At 35.6% G+C, this 23,362-nt stretch overlaps 1 protein-coding gene across 1 annotated transcript; it reads right to left on the reverse strand.

The window, feature by feature from the left end:
- Positions 1-16,401: 16,401 nt before the first annotated feature.
- On the reverse strand, positions 16,402-22,594 carry LOC149169906 (uncharacterized). The gene is made up of 3 exons (XM_089425377.1): positions 20,706-22,594; positions 18,424-20,509; positions 16,402-18,102 (listed from the first exon to the last, which is right to left on the reverse strand). Exons 1-3 carry the CDS (start codon positions 22,592-22,594, stop codon positions 16,402-16,404), a joined length of 5,676 nt encoding a protein of 1,891 aa, XP_089281503.1.
- Between the last annotated feature and the right edge of the window lie 768 nt (positions 22,595-23,362).

Consider the following 23,362-nt stretch of genomic DNA (forward strand, 5'->3'; position numbering starts at 1 on the left):
TGAATATTTATAACATGTCAAGAAAACAATATTTAAACATGAAGAGATAATACTTTTTTGGTTCCAACTATGCACAAGAATCTAGTCAAATGTCCTTAGCTTTATATCATGATCCAAAAAAACCAATCCAGTCTTGAATACAATAGCTCCTTAGCTTGATATAAAATGTCTACAAAAATATAATTTAATCCACCTTAACTACTTCAATTTGTGAAGTATTTATACAAAAAAGTTTACAAAATATCTCATAAGAATATGATAATTATTCTAGGAAACTGAAAATATCTTCAAGCATGAAGATAGAGACAGATGGAGAACCGTCTTCTTGTTGTCCCTTTTATTATGATTGTGCTAGCTCTTGTAATTCAGATTTGGATCTTTCAGTTGCTTGATATTTATGTGCTGGAATCACTTTATGTCTTCTACCTAATGATACTCTTTACCTGCTACACTTTGACTCTACTTTACCTATTTTACCTGGTTGTCATATAGATTTATTGCAGTAACCTAATAGTAAATTTGTTAGTTTCATCCACCATTAACTGTCAAGTGATTTCATCCTTATCATCTTTCTATATATCTCATCAGCTTTTGTATACTTGGCAAAATTTGGCCAATTAACAAACAAGTGCTTGACCTCATGCTCTAGAAAAAATAGATTTTCCAGACTAGTATATAATACCTTTCCAATGGGCAAAGATTTTACCCCTGAAGTACTAGCTTGGTTGCTGGCTAATTCTTTTAGTCTTTCAACATAATGATCTTGGGTCATCAGCTTGTCATTTATTACCATAGGACTGGGAAGTCCTTTATCTCTTAAAATACCAAAATTTGTCATAAATCTATCAATGTCTTCTTGGATACTTTGGCATTTTTTTCTTAAGACTGAGCATAAGGTTCCTCATAGTGAGAACCTTCTTTATTTCTATGATGGTTCCTGTTATAACTTCTATTTCCAGTTCATCAAGCTTATACCTATTTCTACTGTTTAGGAATGTTATCAATTGGTTGGCTTCTTCAAGCTTATCTCCCAACTCTTCCATTGTCTTGTGGATTGCTTCTGTAGCCAATTTTACCAGTTCAGTCTGTTCAAAACTTACTTGAATACAAGGCCAAACACCATTGATGGAGTCAATGATGTTGGCCCAAAGAATTTCCTTCATGTCTCCCAGTGGTTGTTGCAATGTCAAGTCCTTTTCAAGGACTTTTATTCTTTCTCCAATTCTTTGATTCTTTTGAGCTTCTTCTTTCTGTTGTATTTGTGCAAGTTTGCAATCAGTTTCCAAACTTGAGACTTGTTCTCTATGTTTTTTGAGCTCTGTAGCCTGGATGGTCATTTCCTCAATGGCCTTTGCCAATTCAGCTATCTTTTCTGTAGATGTCCTTGTGCTTGTAGATGTACCTGTAACTGGCAAAGCAGTAGATGGTGGAACTATTGGTGCTAAAGAAGCAGCCAATGTGGAGGGTAATGCTGTAGAGACTGCAGGAATTACAGTCTGAGGAGAGGTGGCCAACTCACTCTATCTAGACTGTATCATGTTATCCAACTCTTTCTCTACTTCTTTTAATTGTTCATTCAGCGTAAGGACTAAGTCCATAAGCTCTTCCTCCTTCTGATTTTCCAATACTTTAGCTCTCTGAGGATGATGTAGAGGAGGAATTTTGAGCTACTTTTTCAGTGCAGCTATGTCATCATTTTTCTTTTTAATCAGTTTTTCTATAGCTTTCACATCCTTGGGTCATGCCCTAGTTCTATGACTAAGTCCTCTAAGGACTTTATTTTGGTATCCTTAGCCTATGAAGAGGCCTTCTCTAACTAGAATTGTGTCGATATATTATTCAACGAATTTTGGAATTCTGGTCAAAGTGGAAGAGACCATTTCCCAGTCTGCTTGCATAATTCTATTTGGTCAAATAGATGGATATCCTTCGCCAATACTTCAAAGTCTGTTTTCAAGTAATATGCAATTGACCTAGGCTATTGTGTAGTAGACTTCATGAAAGTCATCTGCATTTTACCTTCTTTCACATCAAAGGCTGACATTAGCCTTTTCTGATTAGTAGGAGCCATTTTTAGGTAATGTGCATAGCTTTGGGCCTTCAACCTTTCATTCTTGGCCTTTATTTCTTTGTATTTGTCCCTAATATCTTGGCTCTGGCCAGTTGGAGCCCTAAATGAGGGTACTTCCATGCTCTTTTGTCTCTCTATCATTTGAGCCTATGAGGTGGAAGGTTCTTGTGTACCTCTTGAGGGAGTGGTCTGCCTTCTTTCTACTCTTTCTGTACCTGCAGTTTTAGTTGTTTCTTCAATAAACTCTTGTTCTGAAAATGGATTCAATCTTTGCCTCTTGATATAAGTTTGGGCAACAGGTCTTCTAGAAGGAGTGGCCTCCTCTCTATCTCTCTTAGTATTCTTCTCCTCATTTAAAGGAGTTTGTAAAATATGTGGATTACTCATGATATGTTCTAGCTGAGCAAGTTCTTCTAATATCTCTGGCTGCTCTGATTCCTCTTGCTCTTGAGGTTCTTCCTCTGCTGTTTTCCAACTATGTCCCTGTGATTCCCTTTGAGATTTGGATTCTCTAGGCACCTGTAAAAATGAATCTTCATCAAGTCTTCTTTCTAAATCAATCAATACTCTATTGACAACAAATTCAATGCTATCTCAATCTACTAGAGTATTCTCCACCCATTCTAGTTGATTAACATACTATTCAATTTCAGGAATTCTGTGGTGGACATAAGGAGATAATTTGTTCTTCTGTCTCCTATCGTAGATGAACTCTAAAGGGTCATATCTATAGATAAAACTTTGTTTCAGTTTCAGCCTTTGGAGGATTTCTTCTGCTTCCTTTCCTACTTCCCTACTATTACATATAAATGGGCCAAGCTAATCTTTTATCCTAAGTTGAGATTTCTTCTTGGCCTTCGCAAAATGCACCTCAGCTGAATTAATCGTTTACCTGTAGTACTCCAAGGCAAACAATGTAATGGGGAGGTATCTGGGTAGTTTGTAGGGAGCCAACTCACATCCATATATTCTGAGTTCAGCATGATTTTGGTACAAGTACCAATCTCCCACTCTATATTGTTTGGACAACTGTAGGACCCTCTTGATATCTGCACTAATTCTTGGGGGAGGACTTCCTAATAGCATAGTTGCCACTAGGTGCACAAAGAGATCTATGAAATCAGTATAATAATATTGAAAGTCATATAGGTGGATTAATGAAGTCCAGAAGACCACTGATCTAGGGTTGCCTCTGGTATGAAGCTTTTGGAGTGTAATTGGGCATTTATCAACTAGATAATACAGGAAAATATGATATAAAACTAAATAATATTTGCACACTCTTTCATTATCCATCCTCATCAATTGATCATGCATCTTATCAACAATGAACTTAGCATTGTCAAACATGATGGTTGGGGACTGCCCAGGAGTGTAGATTGACATAAAGGCTATAATAATTTCATCAAAAAATTCACTTGTAGTCTGGCCTAACACACTGGATATCATTTCTATGATGTCTCGTCCAAGATTATAAAATATGGTAGACAGGTATGGTGGAGGATCCTTTGGAATGTATTTCTCTTCCCTGATGAGGGTCTGGAATAACTGAGTGAGTTTGATTGAGGTGAGTGTAGGGAATCTATTAAGTAAATCTCCAATAGAAAGAGGGATCAGGTTTTGGCCTGGTTGCAACTACAGCATTTCCTTTATGGACTCAATAGTGATGGTAAATAATACAGAGTGGTAAGGGGTCATCACTGCTCTCTGGCTGGGGCTATAGTTCATATGGCAATAGTAGATAATCTCTAGGAAAATATGAACTTTGGGGAATTGGTGTTTGGGCAAACCTGATTCCCAAAGACCTATTTTGTCTGCATGGTTCAGGTACTAGTCTCTGTACCTGTAGTATAGTTTCAAAGGGGATTCTTGGACAAAGGTATCTTTAATTTGAAAGTATATATCTTCCAATGGGAGATGGTATAAATCCCTGTGGGGAGTAGAAATTGGTAGGACATTCAATGCAATGGGAGCAGCCATCCTTGATTCTTGTGGATTTAAGGATGGGGGTGAAGGGTATTTAGTGAAATTGGGGAAAAATGGTCTAATTTAGAGTATTTTGGAGTCACTAGTAAACTATCTTCTTGAATTACTTAATAATTTGAAGCAATTGAGTCAAGGTTCGGGAAAAAAACAGGGTTTCTCAGTGAATTTGGGTAATTACCTAGTTTCGGCTTTGAACGAAATGATGGCGACTATGCACGGTTTGCAGGAAGCGCGCGTGATTGAAAGGTGGTCTGGAGTTTCAGCAGCTTCAGCAGGTTGATAGTTGGACATGGGTTGACGGTTGCACATACTCTGGTGTTTGCATGGAGGTCTGAACAATCCTTTTCACAATAAAACTAAAAAAAATGAGCTTTTTAGTTTTATTCACAAAGTCAACTATTTTGGCGGGTACACGGGGAAAGGGACCCTTACCGTTAAGCGGGGTATGAGACGTTTTGTCATCTAGCGGGAGGTGGTAAGTAGGTTCATATCACACTGCTTTTGGGCTAGAGCAGTTTTGGGGGGAAGTCACCTGATGCCATTGATCGGGCACCACGTAGCAGTGGGGTGAATAGTGAAACCACCCATATTGGGCGGGTAAAGGTCGGCCTTCAGACGCCGCCCGATATGATCATCAACCATTGGATCAAAAGGGACCAGATTGTACGGTGATTGGGGTGGGGATTTGATATGGAGTATAATGGAGGGGCTTGGTGGCGGTTTAAGCATGGCAGGATTAATTAATTGTGGATTATGAAGGTTTAATGACATCGGAAGTGATTTCATTGGTGGGGATAGATTATTAATTAACCACTGATTGATTAATTAATGTCTTTTATTTGGTGGTGGGTCTTGGTTATTAATTAGCTGTTAATCCACTTAATTAACCCATTAATCATTTATTAATAAAGTTTATGTTTCAAACTTTCGGGGACGGGATATTAAAGTTAAAGGGGTTTAATAAATATATACAGGAAAGGGTTTATTTTTCAGGAATTAGTATATAAATAAAATTAGAAGTTAATATGGAAAAAAGGCAGAAAAATGGATTTGCGCTAAGTATAATGTGTTTTGAAATTTATTTACTTTTCACATGGAAACATTATAAATTAGGCTGTGTTTTTGTGGGTTTTTAGGGAAAAGGGGTTTTACATGGGGGTGATTACTTTCCTTAGGCAAATGGTGCTTTTACCTAAGGAAAATGGATTTTTTAGGGGAAAATGAATGAATTGAAGGGGGTGAATGTTTGTGAGGTTATTTTGGTACTTACAACCTATACGTTATTGGGTCGAGGGTCTGGTCCCTTTAGAAGTCAGAGAAATGCTCTGAGTGCCCTTTAAATTAAGATTTTAGGTACTTTAAGACTTTCCTTGGAAATTAGTTAAGTGAAAAATGTAGTGAATGAGGGAGGTTAATTAATTTGAGGGTGCACTTAAGCTAGCAAAGCCTTATCAAAACATTTTCTTTTCTTTTACAAAAGTAATCTATCTAAGTCTATCCTTATTACATCCAAGGGCTCAGATTAAATAGTTGAGCTCCTTTTATTAACTCTACCTATCTACTTATCTGCCAAGATTAAACAATTTGGTCAGATTTTATTCTCTATCTCTAAGCATACAATTGAAAACATGAAATAGCCAAGCTTAAACATTTTGACTATCCATGGATTGTGGCAAAGGTAACAAGCTGCACACAATCTTTTTAGTCTACATCAAAAGTAAATGGTAGTGTAATTTTGACTTGCACACTTTCATGGCCTTTTTTCTTTCTTGGGGTTCATTTTTTCATCTTTTTTTTTACCTTTTTCATTATTTTGTCCTTTGTTTATCTTTTAGGACATACCCTCTTTACATTTTTAATTTTTGTTTGATATTTTGAATATGGAAAACATTTGCAGAAAGCAAAGGTATGTACATATTACAGATTTGACCTCAGCCATTCAAAAATTATGACTCCTATTGGTATAGGAACATAACACAGTGATTGTTTTATCTATTCCGTTGTCTCTGACTGAGTAATCTTGTTGTTTCTCCATTTGTCTATCTTTGTAAACTATTCTTTGCTATTGCCATCTAAGTCTCTAAGCATAGATCTACTATGTTATGTATGCTATGATCTAACAAATAGAACCCTCAACGCCAAACATTAGAGAAAACCCCCAAATGAAAATTACAATCACAAGGCATGTGAATGAATGTTAGAGTTAGTTCCCACTACACCAACCGCCATTGATTTGGTGAGGCTAAAGCTTGTTCGTTGACGCATGACAGTACCTGAGTGCACCTGGATATCACATGGACCTCAAGGCCATAATCCCCTCCAAGGATGACAGGTGTAGCAAGGTACGATCAAGTGAAACCTAAAGATACATTTCGTTATGCTAGGATGGTAAGATATTAATCTTTCCATTCAAAAGTATTCATCCATATTCAATGCTAGAGGGTACTTTTTTCCTTAACATTGAAATTTTGGGTATACATAGAACTAAACCATTTATAATATAAGAGGTATCACGTGTATAAAAATAAAAATTCTTACATCATAGAGGGTCTTCCCAACCATAGTTAATGACTATCAAGAAAGGGAAGGAAAACATATCATGAGAAGTTAATCAAGCTGTCAATAACACCATTTATTGAAATAGGGCATTCAGTGACCACAATTAATTTTGAAACCCTTTTGTCTTGTATGATTCTTCATGTGAGTTGGCATAATTTAGCACGTAAGTTTATTGTTGGCTTGATAAGGATTAAATTTTTTCTTGAAAATCATGTTCAATCCTATTCCTCTTTTTATAGGTTTCCCTAGAAGGGGAAGAATGTTGTAATAGATTTTATGGTATGCATATTTTAATCTTTATAGGGTAGACTATTATGTGAGCATCAATAATATGAATTAGAGGTTACTCTCTTGAAAATTGATATTATATACATCAATATGGTTTTTCATTAGTAAATACATTTACAATAGGTTAATACAACAATAATTTTATAATCATTTTACACTTACAAATAAAAGTTGACCTATGTCAATGCATTTGCCATTTTATATCTACAACTCATTTATTTAATGCATGTGAAATTTGGATGAGTAGACATGATTTTATAATCCTTAAGCAATGGAAGAAAAATGAGGATGAAAAAGCATGCCCTTATAATCTTTATGTATTTATGCATGTGAAAGGTGGATAAATATACATGGATTTATAAATGTGTGCTTTTATTTAATGCATTTGAAATATGGGAAAATAGACATGCACTTATAACTATGTGCTTTTGTATTATGTTTTGGGAATAAAAACAACAAGATTAGTCATATTTTATAGTACTAACCTACATTGTTACATTGGAAAAGACAAGAATGGTTTTGTATTTAAGGGAACAAGTAGATTGTTACCATGGTTTTGTATTTAAAATAACAAGTAGATTGTTAGCCATGGTTTTGCAACAAGAAAAACAATGGGAAACAATACCATGGTTGTGCAAATTGATTCCCATGGTTTTGCATTTGGATTAAATGCATTAAAAATGTGGTTTCGAAAATAATGGTTAAGGTATTACATATGGTTGAGTACTTTATGATGCATGTAAAGGTAAAATATTAGTTATGGATATGAATTTTACTCTAATTTATGCATGTGCAAGAAAGTGTTTCCAAGCCAAGAGGTATAATTCATGGAAGATTATTAGTGATTATAACATTATGACCAATAGAGATTGAATATTTGAAATTTTGATTCTCTCACTTTATTTATTTGATAAAAAATCATAATCCTCTAGGTTTTCAAAAATTGATATTTTATATAATCATGATGTCAGAGTTGTTGACGATAGTGTTTGTAGGAAAGAATCATGACTTTCATAAATAATGGGGTCACAGTTTCTATACTTATCCATTTTGCAACAATCGAAACATGGATTCTAACTAATATTATTGCAGGTGATAAGGTCATTATATATCAATACAGGTTACATGTAGAGTGGAAGACAGTAAACCATTGTCTACAATAAGTAACTTACTATGATAAATAATTGTGCCATGAAGACAATGTGCTAGAATAACAATGGGGTAAAGTGTTCAAAAAACATGACATAATGTTTAATGTAATGGCCTTTAGTTAATTATTCTTTAATTAAGTATTATTCTTCCGTTGTAAAATTTGAACAATGGACAAGGGATGGACTCCCTTGCTACCATTGGGTGAGGAGTGAAATCCCTCACGAAACATTTAATAAAATAAAAGTTTGTTAGTTTTTCCCTTTAGAGTTTCTAGGGTAATATTGGTGTCTATTTATGTTTTTTCCTATTTATTTATCTTTATGGTATTTTTTTCTTGCATTATGTTGGAAATTACATCATTCAATGTCTCATTAATAATATGTCATTAATTGAACAAGGATAATGCAACACTGCAACAGACTACACTATGATAACCAGTTGCACTATTAGTTATTCCTTTACACAAATAGCTAATCCATTTCTATGTTTATTTCACATTATGATGAGGAATGTATATAATGATCAGTTAAATATGTGATAATTCATTAGTGAGATGTTACATATTGGCAAAATTTGATAAAAGAAATATTAACCATGTGTATTTTATACGAGATTTGCCAGGGGATGTTACAAGTGGTATCAAGGCCAAGTTACAACACTTGCACCTCTTGGGTTCAATAATAACAAGAAGGAGTAGAGGTATGACATTATTTGGATAAAGCTCAAATATGATACTAATGAAATTACATTGCAATGTATGCATTAGACTACGTTTAATAGGAAATGCACAATAGTGTTGATTTCTACTTTGAAGAATAATAATGTTAATGAATGACTTGAATAATAATGGTGTTTATGTCATTTCAGTCATTATATGGATAAAAGATAATTAGTATGAATTGATTATATCTAAATTATGGACATTTTTGAATACTCACACGACAAATAGTGAGAGTGTGGATTAACTACTAGCCCTTTTGTATTGTTTAATGGTGCAATAAAAGAAATTTGTTTTGAATTGAAATGTATTTCTTACAATTTTGGGAAAAGAATTAATGTGTGCATTTATTTGTCAATAATGAAAACAATGTGATAGTGAAAGAATGTAAGAATACACGGGTTTTCCTTGATTTTGATGATACCATGCTACAATGTTTAGGAAAAAAATAATAAGAGAACCCACTTGAATGTCAATTGAATTTACGATAATTTGGTGGCATTTTATATCTAATATATTGCAATAACTTTAATGGACTATGCATCATTTAATATTTTTTTGAATATTTTTGTTAAATTTGTAAACAATTTGATAGTGGTAATTCATAATCGTGTTATTGCTCTAATGGTGACAATACATTGCTAGAAATTGAATTTTTTATTCTCTTCTAAATTCCTTCCAATATTTTTTATAGGCACTCAATTAATGATGGTAAATTAGTGTTATTGTATAATTAAAGCTTTGTATATTATTTTATGCATATTAAGATAGTATGCAAAAATTTATGATGGTTATGTAAGTGTATATTTGTTTAATCATTCGTAATCATGACTATAAATTCTAGAATATTATAAAGAACTTAGATCATAATAACAGTAGTGACTTTTATAAAGTCACTAATTAAACATAAATGCATTGTTATGTTTATAATAAGAACGAAAAGGAAAAGGGGTGTGGCTTTTAATATGAAAATGCATAAATGGTAAATGGTATGATAAAGGAAATAAAGATAACTTTATAACTTAATAATGTATTATCCAATAATGGGAACATGTACGATGGTACATATTATCTATGTTTTACAAATTTAATGATAAAACTAGTAACAACTAGGTGTTGTTGGTTACATTGACAAATCAAACTTCAAACATGACAATGTAATTCTACAAGTTAGTTGGGGTGTTATTATGAATGAGCCTATATATAGAATGCATATAATAAAATATTTACATTTTCATCCTTCAAAAGTCCATCTCATATGTGTACATATTTTGATGCCACTAGATATTAAACATAATTAGTTAGGTATATTATGTTGTAGAACTATTGTGTCTTCGTTGCCATTGTTAAACAAAATATGGATGGCATTACTCATTTATTTGATAAAAAAAATCAGTGTGATTGACTTGAAGCTAGTAATGTTTCGTAATGGCTTATGGTTAGACACATGTGGATGAAATGAAATATAATTTTTCATGGATTAGAATTGTGGTGGATGATAATGTTTGGACAATTATGGATATATATTTTAGGTGGTCTTCTTTCCCTTAATCGTTTTCATGGGAAGCATTCTCATTGAACCTTTTTTTTAAATTACCTTATATTTATTGTCTAGAAGACGTATCCTTATTTTTTATGCTTATTCTTAATGTAGAAAAATGGTTTTATGTATATGAAAAGTAACATGACCAATACCTTCTTACTTTGATGAATTTTGAGAAACATTGATGCATATGGAAATTAAAATGCATCTTGAGTATATTTGACAATTATTTTTTAAATAAGATGATTTTGTGAAGGGAATGGCTTTATGAAGTACAATTGTGAGTAATTTTGTCACTATGATTAACCATGGGTAGCTTAATGGCAACATAGTGACATCACTTAGATTCTAGCAGCACGAAACATAAGAACTCATGAAAGGTAAAAGGTTGCAATGTAATTTGTGAATGAAAATGTGAAGGTATAATGTTTACTGTTATGTAAACACAACATGTAATATTTTTGCATTAAATATATAATGGTATTTTTCTAAAATACATGTTAATTACTATGTGTGAAATTTGAATGAACACTACTCACATGAAATGAGATGTTAGTCATGATTCTTGTGAAATGTTGGATTTTTTGGGATACCTTGATTGAAGGAAAAAATTGTGAGGATGTTTAGGTAGTAGGCTTGAAACGTTTCAAGGAATCATGAGTTGGTAATAAAAAATGATTAAAGGAATGGTGAGTTAGTAATCGAAAATGATTAAAGGAACCATTCGATGATAGCAGAAATTGAACTGTAACTTTGAATTTTAATTTAAAATGCAAATTGACAAATAATGTCAAGGAAAAGTGGTACATATGTTTTACAATGAATTTTATGATTTTCTAAGGTGACATGCAACTGAAAAGGTAAAAGGTAAAAAGTAAATATTTTTATGACAAAGTAAATATTTATTTTGTTGATAAAATGGAAGTATTTTATTTACTATTATTTTTTGGAATATTAGAGGAGCCACCACATGATATGTTACATTCATAACTTATAGGAAATAGTGAAAATCAATTATGTTCCCATAAGGTACAGGAAAAATCTTCCATTTTTCCAAGACAGATGACCCTATTTCGCTCATATAACCACCAAAAGCTAACATGACTAGAGATAAATGTCATGGGTGGAAGACCACCCAATGATAACATGACTAGAGATAAATGTCATGTGTAGAATATGTATTAAAAAGGATTATGAGAGATAAAGTAAATTTAAATTTAAACATGTGAATGGGAGATAAATGCTATACTTGTACCTAGAACTAACAAGACACTACTTGGGTTGAGGAGGTGTAAACCTGTGAAATATTTTCGATTAGTTTCTTGGTAGGAAAGGAGCCTAGAAAGAGGGGAGTGAATTTTGGAACTGTAATTCAAGGGAGGCCTTTACTATATTTCTAGGAATTGATGATACTATACTTATTAATGTCTATAGCAAGAGCTAAGATAATATGACGTTTGTGTAGTTATGGCTACTATGACAATTTCTATGATTAGATAACTATATGCTCTCTAATTATTTGCAGCGGTACTATAGTAAAAGATTTATAGTTATAAATATTATGATCAACACTTGTAATTACATAAATGGTTGATAGTTGGAAATATTGTGATTAAAAATAATATGATTACGATTGAGAATTAACAACTAGAATCCATACACCATGGGGTGCTTTCCAAGGAGGTTGATAAACCACCCAAGGTGCTTGTTGTCACTCTGATAAACGAATCTTAGAGTGCTTTCCATAGCTAATAAAATACTTCTAAGTAAAATATTATGTGCACTGGCCATGGTTTCCAAGAGTAACATCTAGTAACAATCATTTTTTATGAATATGTTGTTTTGTTTTTACAAATTCAAAAATGGCTAAAAGGTTGAGAGTAAAAGTTGAATATTTTCATAGTTGTAAATATTTATTTTATTTCTTGAAAAAAAGAAAAAATAAATATCCATCCTCTACAAAGGGGAAGGATCCCCTTTTGGTTGTTCTTGATACAAAACTATCATTAATGAAGATAGATTTCATGAGTGAAAAATGATATAAAAATAAGATCACAAGAGCTTAAAGTAATCTATATGAAAAGATGAAGTTCTAGTAGGAGATAAAGATGTGACAAAAATATAATAATGAAAAAATAAAGAGGAGATGAACATTGAGGATATCATTATCTTTAAGTGGCAAAGAATGTAATATCCCTATCCCTATAACACATTATAATTTTAATAACATGGAAATATTAATGAAATTAAATGGTCTGGATGTGCTGTGAGTGGCACAAAGAATTAGTTGTGGAGTGGTTTGCAACTACCATACAATAAGCATATGGTCCTTTCCAAGCTAAAAATCAAGAAGGAGGGTTTGAGGTCATCTTTGTTGCTCTGGAAATGAGTGTAGTTCAATAAGGAATGATTCTATCTTGTAGTGGCTTGTAGTAGATGAAGTCGTCCATGGGTGGTAGACGGTTGTAAATGAAATTGGTCTTTTGATCAACTGACCTTGTTTTCCTTATCAAGTAATCTATGACATGAGTTTGAATCACCTCAACTGAAGTGTTAGAGTATTGTGATATCTAAGCCAATTGTTTGAGAAAATAGTTGACAAGGTTTAGAAGCCATAATTGTGATAGTAATTGATATGGTGTATGGAAAAGAAAACCACGAGGAAGATAGAAGTTTTGAGAGTTCTTTTGAGATTCAAAGTGCTTGTCTCTTTTGCACTTTCTTCTTCGACCCTCTTCTATTTGACAAAGGTCATATTCTTGGAAAAGGTGTATAAGGAAAAACTACTACTTTAATAGTAATCTCGAGAAAAGTGGCCACTGTTGTTACTACAAATTTTGAGGTATTCAAAATAAAGGCTCCTTCAATTTGTATATATTTGTTGAATTTTTGACATGATATCATCGACTTTGTCTTATTCTTAGATTCCCTGAAGTTAGTAGTTACATTTAAAAAAACAATGCTATATTAATATTACAATAATAATGTAATGGTAACACTCTCCTGGAATGGTAGAAAGATAATCAATCGTACATATAGAGTATATTCCTAGTTTTAACTTAGGTTGACACCATTGAAACCCTGAAAATTATGAAGGTTTAATGCTTTTCCCTCTTAATGTGTGTAGCAATTGAGTATTAGCTATCACATTTGGAATTTGAATTACATAGTTTTGCTTAAAAATTAGATCTTAGCAATGGAATACCTGTGTTAGGAATGTTTTAAAATGGAGCAGGTGAAAGTATTGAATCCAAAGAACTAGACCAAGTTAATTTTGGTAAATACGGCATTCTGTGATCGGGATTAATTTTGAAACCCTTTTTCTTGTATGCTCCTTCATGGGAGATGACATAACATAGGACATGATTTTATTTGTGTCTTAATAAGAATTTAATTTTCACTTGAAAATATTGTTCAACCCTACTCCTGTTTTTATATGTTTCACTTGAAGGAGAAGAATGGTGTAATAGATTTTGTGGTACGCATATTTTAATCTTTACAAGGTAAATTATTATATGCTATGAATTAGAGTTTATTCTCTTGCAAGTGGATATTATATACATAAATGTGGTTTTGAGTTGGTAGATACATGTACAATAGGTTAATATAGTAATACATTTATAATAATTTTACACTTATAAATAAATTTTGACCTATGTTAACGCATTTGCCATTTTATAAATACCATGCATTTATTTAATGAATGTGAAATACAGATGAATATACATGATTTTATGATCATTATACACTGCAAGAAAAATGAGCATGAATAGGCATGCACTTATAATATTTATGCATGTGAAAGATCGATAAATAGACATGGATTTATAAATATGTGCATTTATTTAATGAATTTGAAATAATGAAAAATAAACATGAACTCATAATTATGTGCTATTGTATTATGTTTGGGGAATAAAAACAACAATATTAATTGTATTTTATAATACTAATCTACAATGTTGCATTGGAAAAGACGAAAATGGTTCTGTATTCAAGATAAAATGTACATTATTATCCATGGTTTTGTATTTAAAATAACAAGTAGATAGTTAGTCATGGTTTTGAAACGAGAAGAACAATTCAGAAACAATATTATGGTTGTACAAATTGATTCCAATAATTTTGTAGTTGGATCAAATGTATTAAAAGTGTGGTTTTGAATATAATGCTTAAGGTATTGCATATGGTTAAGTACTTGATGATGCATGTAAAGGTAAAATATTAATTATGCATATAACTTTTGCTCTAATTTATGCATGTACAAGAAAGTGTTTTCAGGCCAAGAGGCATAATGCATGGAACATTATTAGTGTTTCCGACATGATAACAAGTAGATACTGAATATTTGATATTGAAATTCTATCACTTTATTTATTTGATGAAAAAGTCATAATATTTTGGGTTTTAATATATTGGTATTTCAAATAATCAAAAAGTCAGAGTTGCTGAAAATAGTGTTTGCAAGAAAGAATCACAACTTTTGTAAAGAATGGAGTGATAATTTCTAAACTAAGCCCTTTTGCAAAAATTAAAAGATGGATTATCACTAATACTATTGCAGACGATGAGGTCATTACATATCACTATGGTTACATGCAGAGTAGAAGATCGTCAACTATAGTTTACAATGGGTAACTTAATATAGTAAACAACCATGCCACAAAGACATTGTGGTTGGAGAATAGTGGGGTAAAGTGTTCAAAAAACATGACATCATGTTTAATTTAATGGCTTCTAGTTAATTATTCTTGAATTAAATATTATGTTTCCTTTGTAAAATTTCAACAATGGACAAAGGATGGACTCCCTCACTGCCATTGAGTGACAATTGAACTCCCTCATGAAATGTTTAAAAATATAAATGTTTGATATTTTTCCCTTCGAGATTTCTAGGGTAATATTTATGCCCATTTATGTGCATGCCTGTTTAATTATGTTGATGATATTGTTACCTTGCATGCCATTGAAAATTACATCATTCAATGTGTCATTAATAAGCACTTATTAATTGAGCAATGATAATGCAAAGTTGAAACATACTACATTATGATAACTAGTCACACTGTTGGTTATTCCTTTACACAAATAGTTAATCCATATCTATAGTTATTTCACATTATCATATTGCTTTTATGTAATGATCAGTTATGTATGTCATAAACCATTAGTGAAATGTTGTATGTTCGTAAAATTCGATTAAAAAAAAAAACTAACGAGGTCTACCGAAGGATGTTACATCGTTAAGGTTTATTAAAATTTTGATTTATATGACTATGTTTATCTTTCAAATCAAATATAAACAAACTAGTGATATGGTCATACATTTACTTATTTTAATATTTACTAATATGTAAATTCTATTATAATTTGGTTTTGGATATATTATCTTTACTTTAATTAGTTTGTACTATTTTTTTATAATTTTATAAAATTTAGATATTAAATTAATTATTTAAAAATAATATATATATATATATATATATATATATATATATATATATATATATATATATATATATATATATATATATATATATATATATATATATATATATATATATTAATATCTACTAAGAACGTCAATGGGTTATCACAAGGAGTATCTTACTATTTTATTCATTCATTATCAATTCATAATTCCATGGACTATTTCTATTTTGGAATTAGGCTTTCAAGAAATTTTTTTTTTCCGAGGAAAAAAGACGAACTTTTTTATTAGGCATAAAAAAGTTACATAGTATATGAGTTAACATTCTGCAAAAAACTGCATGGTCAAGAGCAAGAACTCCTCTGAGTAAGTGCATCAGCATATCTACAGAAATCTATAAAGACTCCTGTACCCGGCCTAAACAACCATATCAAAAAACGAAAATGAAAAAAACCAATGTGTCTCCTGGATCTCCTTTCATGAGGAAAACAAACCAGGAAAAAACACATACAGTAACCAAAGTTTAACATCCCGCTCTATCAAGATAGAGCCTCATAGTATATAAAAAGAGACAGTTTTTATATGCCACCATTTTCAAAATAAAAACACTGGTAAAAACGGTGCATATGAGTAAAAACAAAAACCCAAAAACATTATATGTTTGGAGGGAGATCTGACACACGGATCTGATCCTGAAGCTGTTCTGTTACTCTCCATGCGCCCACAGCTTGTTGCATACCTTCTTTAGAAAGTCGGTCGGCCTCTTCATTGCTGTCCCTGTAGATGTGATCAATTGAAAAAACATTAAACTGCATTTTTAAAGATTGGATTTCCTCTAATAAAGGCAACAACATGTAATGCTGACATCTGTATTTCCCAATGACCCAATTAACAACATTCATCGAATCTCCAAAAATCTGAACTGCAAGGATATTTTTGTGAATGAGCCAACAAAGGAGAAGCTTTAAGGCTGAAAGTTCTGCAAAGTTGTTTGTTCCCATCCCAAGTCCCACTGAGGCTTTTAACGAGTGGACGGCACTAAGGTGAATACAGATCCCAGCTCCTGTGATATTATTTTGGGCTGCCCCATCGAAAAAAGCCCATGGAATCCCTTCTCTAAGGCGCAACTCTTTCCGCTGAACATTTTTTACAGGTCCATCCGGCTCAGGAATGCTGGCAAGGATGGCATTGCTTTGAATAGCAATAGCTGCCGCTGGGGTCGTAATGTCTTTAAAGATAACTCGGTTTATGGCAATCCATATGCCCCAGCAGATGATGGGAGGCAAGTTTCTCAGATTCTTTTCGTGAAAATGGTTCCACCAATAATCCCAGGCAGTAGATAATACATCCCCCTCCCACCTAACCTTTGCGTTTAAGAGCTTTTCCGCTTCACTCCAGACTTGCTTTGTGAAGGGACAGGCGAGGAACATGTGTGAGATGGATTCTGATTCTGCTAAACATAGAGGGCATCTACCAGGCCCCTGTTTAAACCGGGATTGAAGGACATCCCAAGTAGGAATTTTGTTTTTTAAAGCACACCAGACAAAGATCCTAGCTTTTTTAGGACACTTCAGTTTAAACAGAGGCTTTGCCCACCAAACAGGAGGCTCCCAACCCTTTTTCTTCATCAAAAAATTGTACCCAGCCTTTGGAGAATATCGCCCTATCTCAGCATGAGCCCAAACCAAGGAATCCGGCCTGTCTTTAATTCTGACATTTGATCTTTTAAGCTCCTGAAGAAAAAGCCACCATTCATTTCTCCAAATGAAATCTAAGCCTAAATCATCTGCCGACTTCCAAGCCTGCCCCCAAATAGATGACTGCTCCAAAATTGCTATCTGGTTTAGGCATTTTATTCCTTTTTCCTCCAAATGATTTAGCAGTTCAGGAGATAGGGCGAATCCTTCACTGCATCCAACCCACGGGTCCCTGCCGATCCTCAAACATTCACCATTCCCTACCCGCCAAGCCAGACCTTGTTCAATTACCTTAAAAGCCTCTGTGGTGGCTTTCCAAATAACAGAACAGTTCCTTCCTTTTTTGTTTGGGCACCTAATCCAATCTTCAAGAGGAGTAGGATCAATGTACTTCCTCTTTACCACCCTAGTCCAGAGGTTCTCCGAAGAGATGATTCTCCATCCCGATTTAGCTACCAAGGATTGACTAAAGTCAGTAGGGCTTTTCAGACCCCACCCGCCCCAAACTTTTGGCCTGGCGATCTTATCCCAAGCCACCCATGGGAGAACAGTGTCTTCTTTTGACCCAGACCACAGGAAACGACTGCAAATCTGCTTTATTTTATAGAGAGTCCCTTTTGGTATCCAAGTCAATGCAGCCCAGAAAACCGGAATAGCCTGCAGAACCGAATTTACCAGTGTAAGTCTGCCTGCCCGCGATAGCCACTTGAAGCTCCAATGGGAAATTCTTTGTTCAATTTTCGCAATCAACCAGTTCCAGTCCTGCTTTCTATAGGAGGATGGTTTTAGCCAAAAACCAAGATATTTGAAAGGCTACTCCATATTACAGGTTCCAAAAGGCAAGTGAGAAGCAATCAAGATCTCCTCTTGCCTACCGAAACCTTCAAAAATTAATTGAGACTTCCTTTCATTTATTTGAAGTCCTGTTGCTTTTAGAAACTGATCAAGAATGAGTTTAAACTCTTTAATTTCATTTACATTCCCATTTGTAAACAAAAGAATATCATCGACAAAAAGTAGATGGGTAATGAATAAGTTAACAGCAACTTCCAAACCTTTAACCAAACCTGAACTCTTGGCCTTTGAGATCAGTCTGCTTAGTCCTTCTGCTGCAAGGAGGAATAGCAGAGGGGAGAGCGGACAACCTTGACGCAGACCTCTTTGGCTTTTGAAGAAAGGTGATGCAGCTCCATTTATCAGAACAGCAAAATTTACATTTGAGATGCATCCCATGATCCAGTTTATAAAACCCACCTGAAAGCCTAAATGTGTCAAGAGCATCCTTAAATACGTCCAGCTGACCCTGTCATAGGCTTTTGAAAGGTCGATTTTGATCACTGCCCCCTTTTTGTTTGCTTGCCTGATACTATGAATAGTTTCCTGGGCAACCCCGATTGCTTCGTGGATTTGGCGGCCATCCAAGAAACCAAATTGTTCCTTTGAGATACAGGAGGATAAAATAGGTTTCAGGCGAACCGCTATGATTTTTGCAATAATCTTATAGATGGTATTGCACAGCGAAATAGGCCTGAAATCTTCAAAGGACACCGGGTCTTCTTTTTTTGGAATGAGAGCTATGAAAGTAGCATTAAACGGGCCATAGATTTCTCCTTTCCTTCTAGGTTCCTCCACTACTTCAGTAAGTTCTGCTCCAATAGATTCAAAAAAGTGGGAGAACAGCTCTATAGTCCATCCATCGGGTCCCGGGCTTTTATCTTTTGCCATAGATTTGATTATGCTTTCTACTTCCTCCTTTGTCACTTCTCCAAAAAGATCTTCTGCATCTTCCTCCTCTACAAAACGGGGAAAAGCTTGGGCCGTTCTGATTATTTCAGGCAATGAGATCCCCCCAGGGTCAGAAAAAATTGATTGGAAATGAGTCTTTCCCATATTTGATAACTCTTCAAAAGATGAGGCCTCTCTGCCTTCAGAGTCCCGCAGCTTCCAAATAGTATTTGCATTCCTTCGGCCCTTTGCATAATTGTGGAAGAATTTTGTATTTTCATCCCCCGCTTTCAACCAGATAGCTCTGCTTTTCAGCCTCCACTCCTCCTCTTTTTCCAGCAATATCTTAGCTCTACTCTTTTCCATAGCTAGAATTCTTTCTTTCGATTCCTGAGTTGCATAGGCATCAGAATCTGGGTCTTCCAGAACTCCAAGAGCCTCATCGATACTGACTAACTCTTCGGATTGCTTTTTCCTCCTAGCTGATGCCCATTCGATGGCTGCTTTCTTGAGTCTTTTTAGGCTATCCATGAAAAAAGCTCCTTTGTTCTCCGAATGCCCCAAGCTCGAATGTCTCCAAGTATCATTGAAGAGTTTAATGAAAGAGTCATCCTGAAGCCAGGATGCGTTAAATTTGAAGGGAGCAGCCGGCTTTGGAGGAGGCTTGGAGAATTCCAACAGAATGGGAAAATGATCCGAATTTCCCCCTTCACCTACCCATTGCCTGAACAAAGGGATGTTTGCAGCCAACCTTTCACTGATGAGAAACCGGTCCAATCTTTTTGCAATTCTTTCTTCCCCCGATCTTCTGTTCCTCCAGGTAGGTTTAGCTTTAATGATATTTACATCAATCAACTTGTGAGAGAGGAGGGCGTTTGAAAAGAAATCTGTCAGAGGATCCTCCCTCGCAAGAGGCCCCCATGCTTCAGCAGTCCCCAGAGAAAAATTTAGATCACCCCCAATTATTAGATTTTTATCCTTTATCAGGTCCTTTGAGAGGAGATCGTTCCAGAAAGAAACCCTACCCTGACAGGGACCGTAGACATTTACGAACAACAGAGGAATATCAAAGTCTGGGGAGACAACCTCCAATCCCAGAACATTTGAAAGGCCCCACTGATTTAACAGTTTCAGTCTTCCTTCCTTAAATCCAATAGCCAGGCCTCCAGAATGGTCGGAGGCATCAATAGCTATGAAGACCCAGCCCGGTAAGAAAGAACGAAGGGAAAATTCAACATCTGCGCTTTTGCCCAAAGTTTCTTGAAGGAAAACAATGTCCGGGTTAAGGCGAGAGATAAGGTCCTTTAAAGCCAGTTTTTTGGGTTTACTGGCTAAACCCCTGCAATTCCAAGAGAAACGAATCATTTTTTAACCACCTTTGGGGTTTTTGCTGCTCTAAGCGCCCCAGGAATTGGAATTTGTTTTCCATCAGCTACATCATAAATTGCTTTAACTTGTGCTTTTGAAAGGAGAGATTTTCGACCTCTACCTTTTTTTGATAGACTCTTAGATGACTCAGCTCCTAACCCACCTACGGATTCCATATACTCATTCGAAACCGCTGGCTTCTTACTGAGGGATCTAAGGTTATAGTGGCAAGTAGCAGAGGAAGACCCAGCACCCTGACCCCCCCCCGGGAAATATCCTCACAGTTCAGATTGGAGTCGACTGACAAATTTTCTAGTTTTTGCATGACATCATTACAGTTTTTAAACAGAGGAATATCCCCGACTACATATTCAGAATTTAAAGCAGAGGTGGATGGAGAAAACTGCATACCAGGTTCTTCAACAACAGCATCGGCATCCGGTTCAGCGGGAGACGGTTCCATGATTGGTTGGACATCTGGAGGACGCACCGAAATACCATCCTCCTGAGGCTGTTCCTCCGCTGACTGATGTAAGGGTTCTTCTGAATGAGTGCCAATTGGAACTGACCCCGCCATCGGCTTCACTTTATGCTTCCAAGCCCCCTCCCACTCCTCTTCTCTGCCTTGTGTTCTTCTCCTTCTCCTTCCCAACGGGCAATCCCTTACCAAGTGCCCATACTCGTGGCACCGATGACATCGAAAGGGAAGAAGTTCATAGTCCAGTGGCTGATCGATGACATACTCCCTGTATTGTAATGTTATTGATTCTGCCAAACCATCCGTCGGATTGAGCCTCACTAGAATCCTTGCCACAGTTTTCTCATATGTCTGGAGATATGATCTATCAACATCTAGAAAGGTGCCCAAAAGATTCCCTATTGATTTGAATACAGAGTCCGCCCAAAGAAAAGGGGGCAGATTTGGAGCCCTAACCCATACAGGAAATTCTTCGACCCTTTCTTTTGAAGCATCGAATAGAGGGGTCCATCTCTTGAAGAAAACAGGCCGGTTCTCAAATTCCCAGTTCTTTCCCTCTACCCACTCCAGAGCCTCCTTACTGTCGAAACTTGCCATGAACCAACCTTTAACTAGCAAGTTTGTATTGAAAGAAGAAGCTGGGGTATCCCTCCACTGCTTCTCCGCCCACTGCCTTAGGGAATTTCCCGAAACAGGCCGTCCTCTAATTCTGCCTACAAGGGTGACCTCTGCCACATCCAGAACCTCCTCCACCTGCACATCCATACCGAGAACCAGATTTGCAAACCGCTTCTTCTTCAGAGGTTTGGTCTTCTTCCTTTTCTCCCCTGACTTCCGCGACTCCGACGCCGCTCCCTTGACACCATCAGCGGGGTTTTGATCTCCAGCTTCCCTTGACTCCCCATCTTCTTTGCCAGTTGATTGTTCAACCCCATTGCTGGGCGGGGTTTCTATCAGCCCTTCAATCGGGCTGCCCACATCACCTTCAACCGCAAAACCCTCCTCAAAACCCTTATCTGCACCTGGAGATTTTGAATCAAGCCCCTGCTTTTCAGGTCTTCCAGCACCGGACGAAAACCCCTCCGGCCCTACTATCCTCTGAGAGGAGTCCTTTGAGAAAAGGACTCTGTTAACAGTCGATAGATGGGAGGTACCTCCGACTTCAATCCCTGTAGTTTGTATACCCCCTACGGGCCTCCAAATTCCTATATTCTGAGCTGAGCTGATGATATCTTCAAGGCCACCAGTCGGGCAAAAAAATTTTGAGGGAGAAAAAGACTTACCACCAGATGGGCCGATACCCTTGGCACCCCACGCACTTTGATTTGCTTGAGGGTTTTCACCTACAGAGCCCTTGCCGTTTAGACCCAAAACGCCCGAGAGGTCCCAACTCTCGTCCAACAATCCTTTTGCAGTTTTTGAGGCCCGCAAAAACCCTGCCGAGAAAGCACCAGACCCATGACTGTCATGTTTTGCAAAGTATTCACCGAGGTTCTGCTCATTGATATCCTTTCCCCACACCGAAAGGATGTCTTCAGGGGATGGGTCAAGCTCCACCGACTCGCTAGTAATTACCATGGTAAATACCCACACCAAACCTCGAGATAACGACCCTCCTCGCAACCGTTACCCGGGAATAATGCTGAAACCGCCTGCAGGCAAAGGAAACAATCTTGCCAAGAGCTCGAAACAGCATAAAACCACGAGAAGAATCACGGGTATAGACTTCAGTAAACCGCTCTCTGCAAAACCCCAAACCGAAATGGAAAACTTCGCCAGTCTGAAAAGAGACTTTTGACTCCCAGCTGTCTCCTAAACCGGGTGCCCAAAACGAAAACCGCAGACAAGCTTGAAGAGTCCGCCAGCGCTGCAAAAACTCCGTACCTGCGTGTCACAACTGCAAAGTCTGCATCACCTAGGCCATAGGCCTAGGGTTCCCGGGTCGAAACCCTCGCTCGCCATCCATCCAGTAATATTGGGGGGACTCTAGTTGTTGTGACTCTTTGGTAGGCTTTCAAGAATTTTAATTTAATTATCAATAATTATTAAGTGGATGGTAGAGATTTAATCTACATAAAATATTTTGGAATATTCTTAATAGTATTCACAAATAAAATGTTGATCTGGAACTTCATTGTAGTTATGTCGTTTCTGCACTTTTAAATTAATTGATTAAAAAACATATCATATTAATGAGTGCCATAAAAAATGAGTTATGATTTTTTTGGACAGGTAGTATTGATAAATCATGGTAGTGTAGCAAAGCCTAGAATCTACATAATAAAGTGGGGTAAATATTCATGGATATATATATATATATATAGAGAGAGAGAGAGAGAGAGAGAG

This window comes from Pinus tabuliformis, chromosome 4_2, assembly GCF_031772625.1.
Source record: "Pinus tabuliformis cultivar Carrire ecotype Pingquan chromosome 4_2, CPIR1, whole genome shotgun sequence".
NCBI lineage: Eukaryota > Viridiplantae > Streptophyta > Pinopsida > Pinales > Pinaceae > Pinus > Pinus tabuliformis.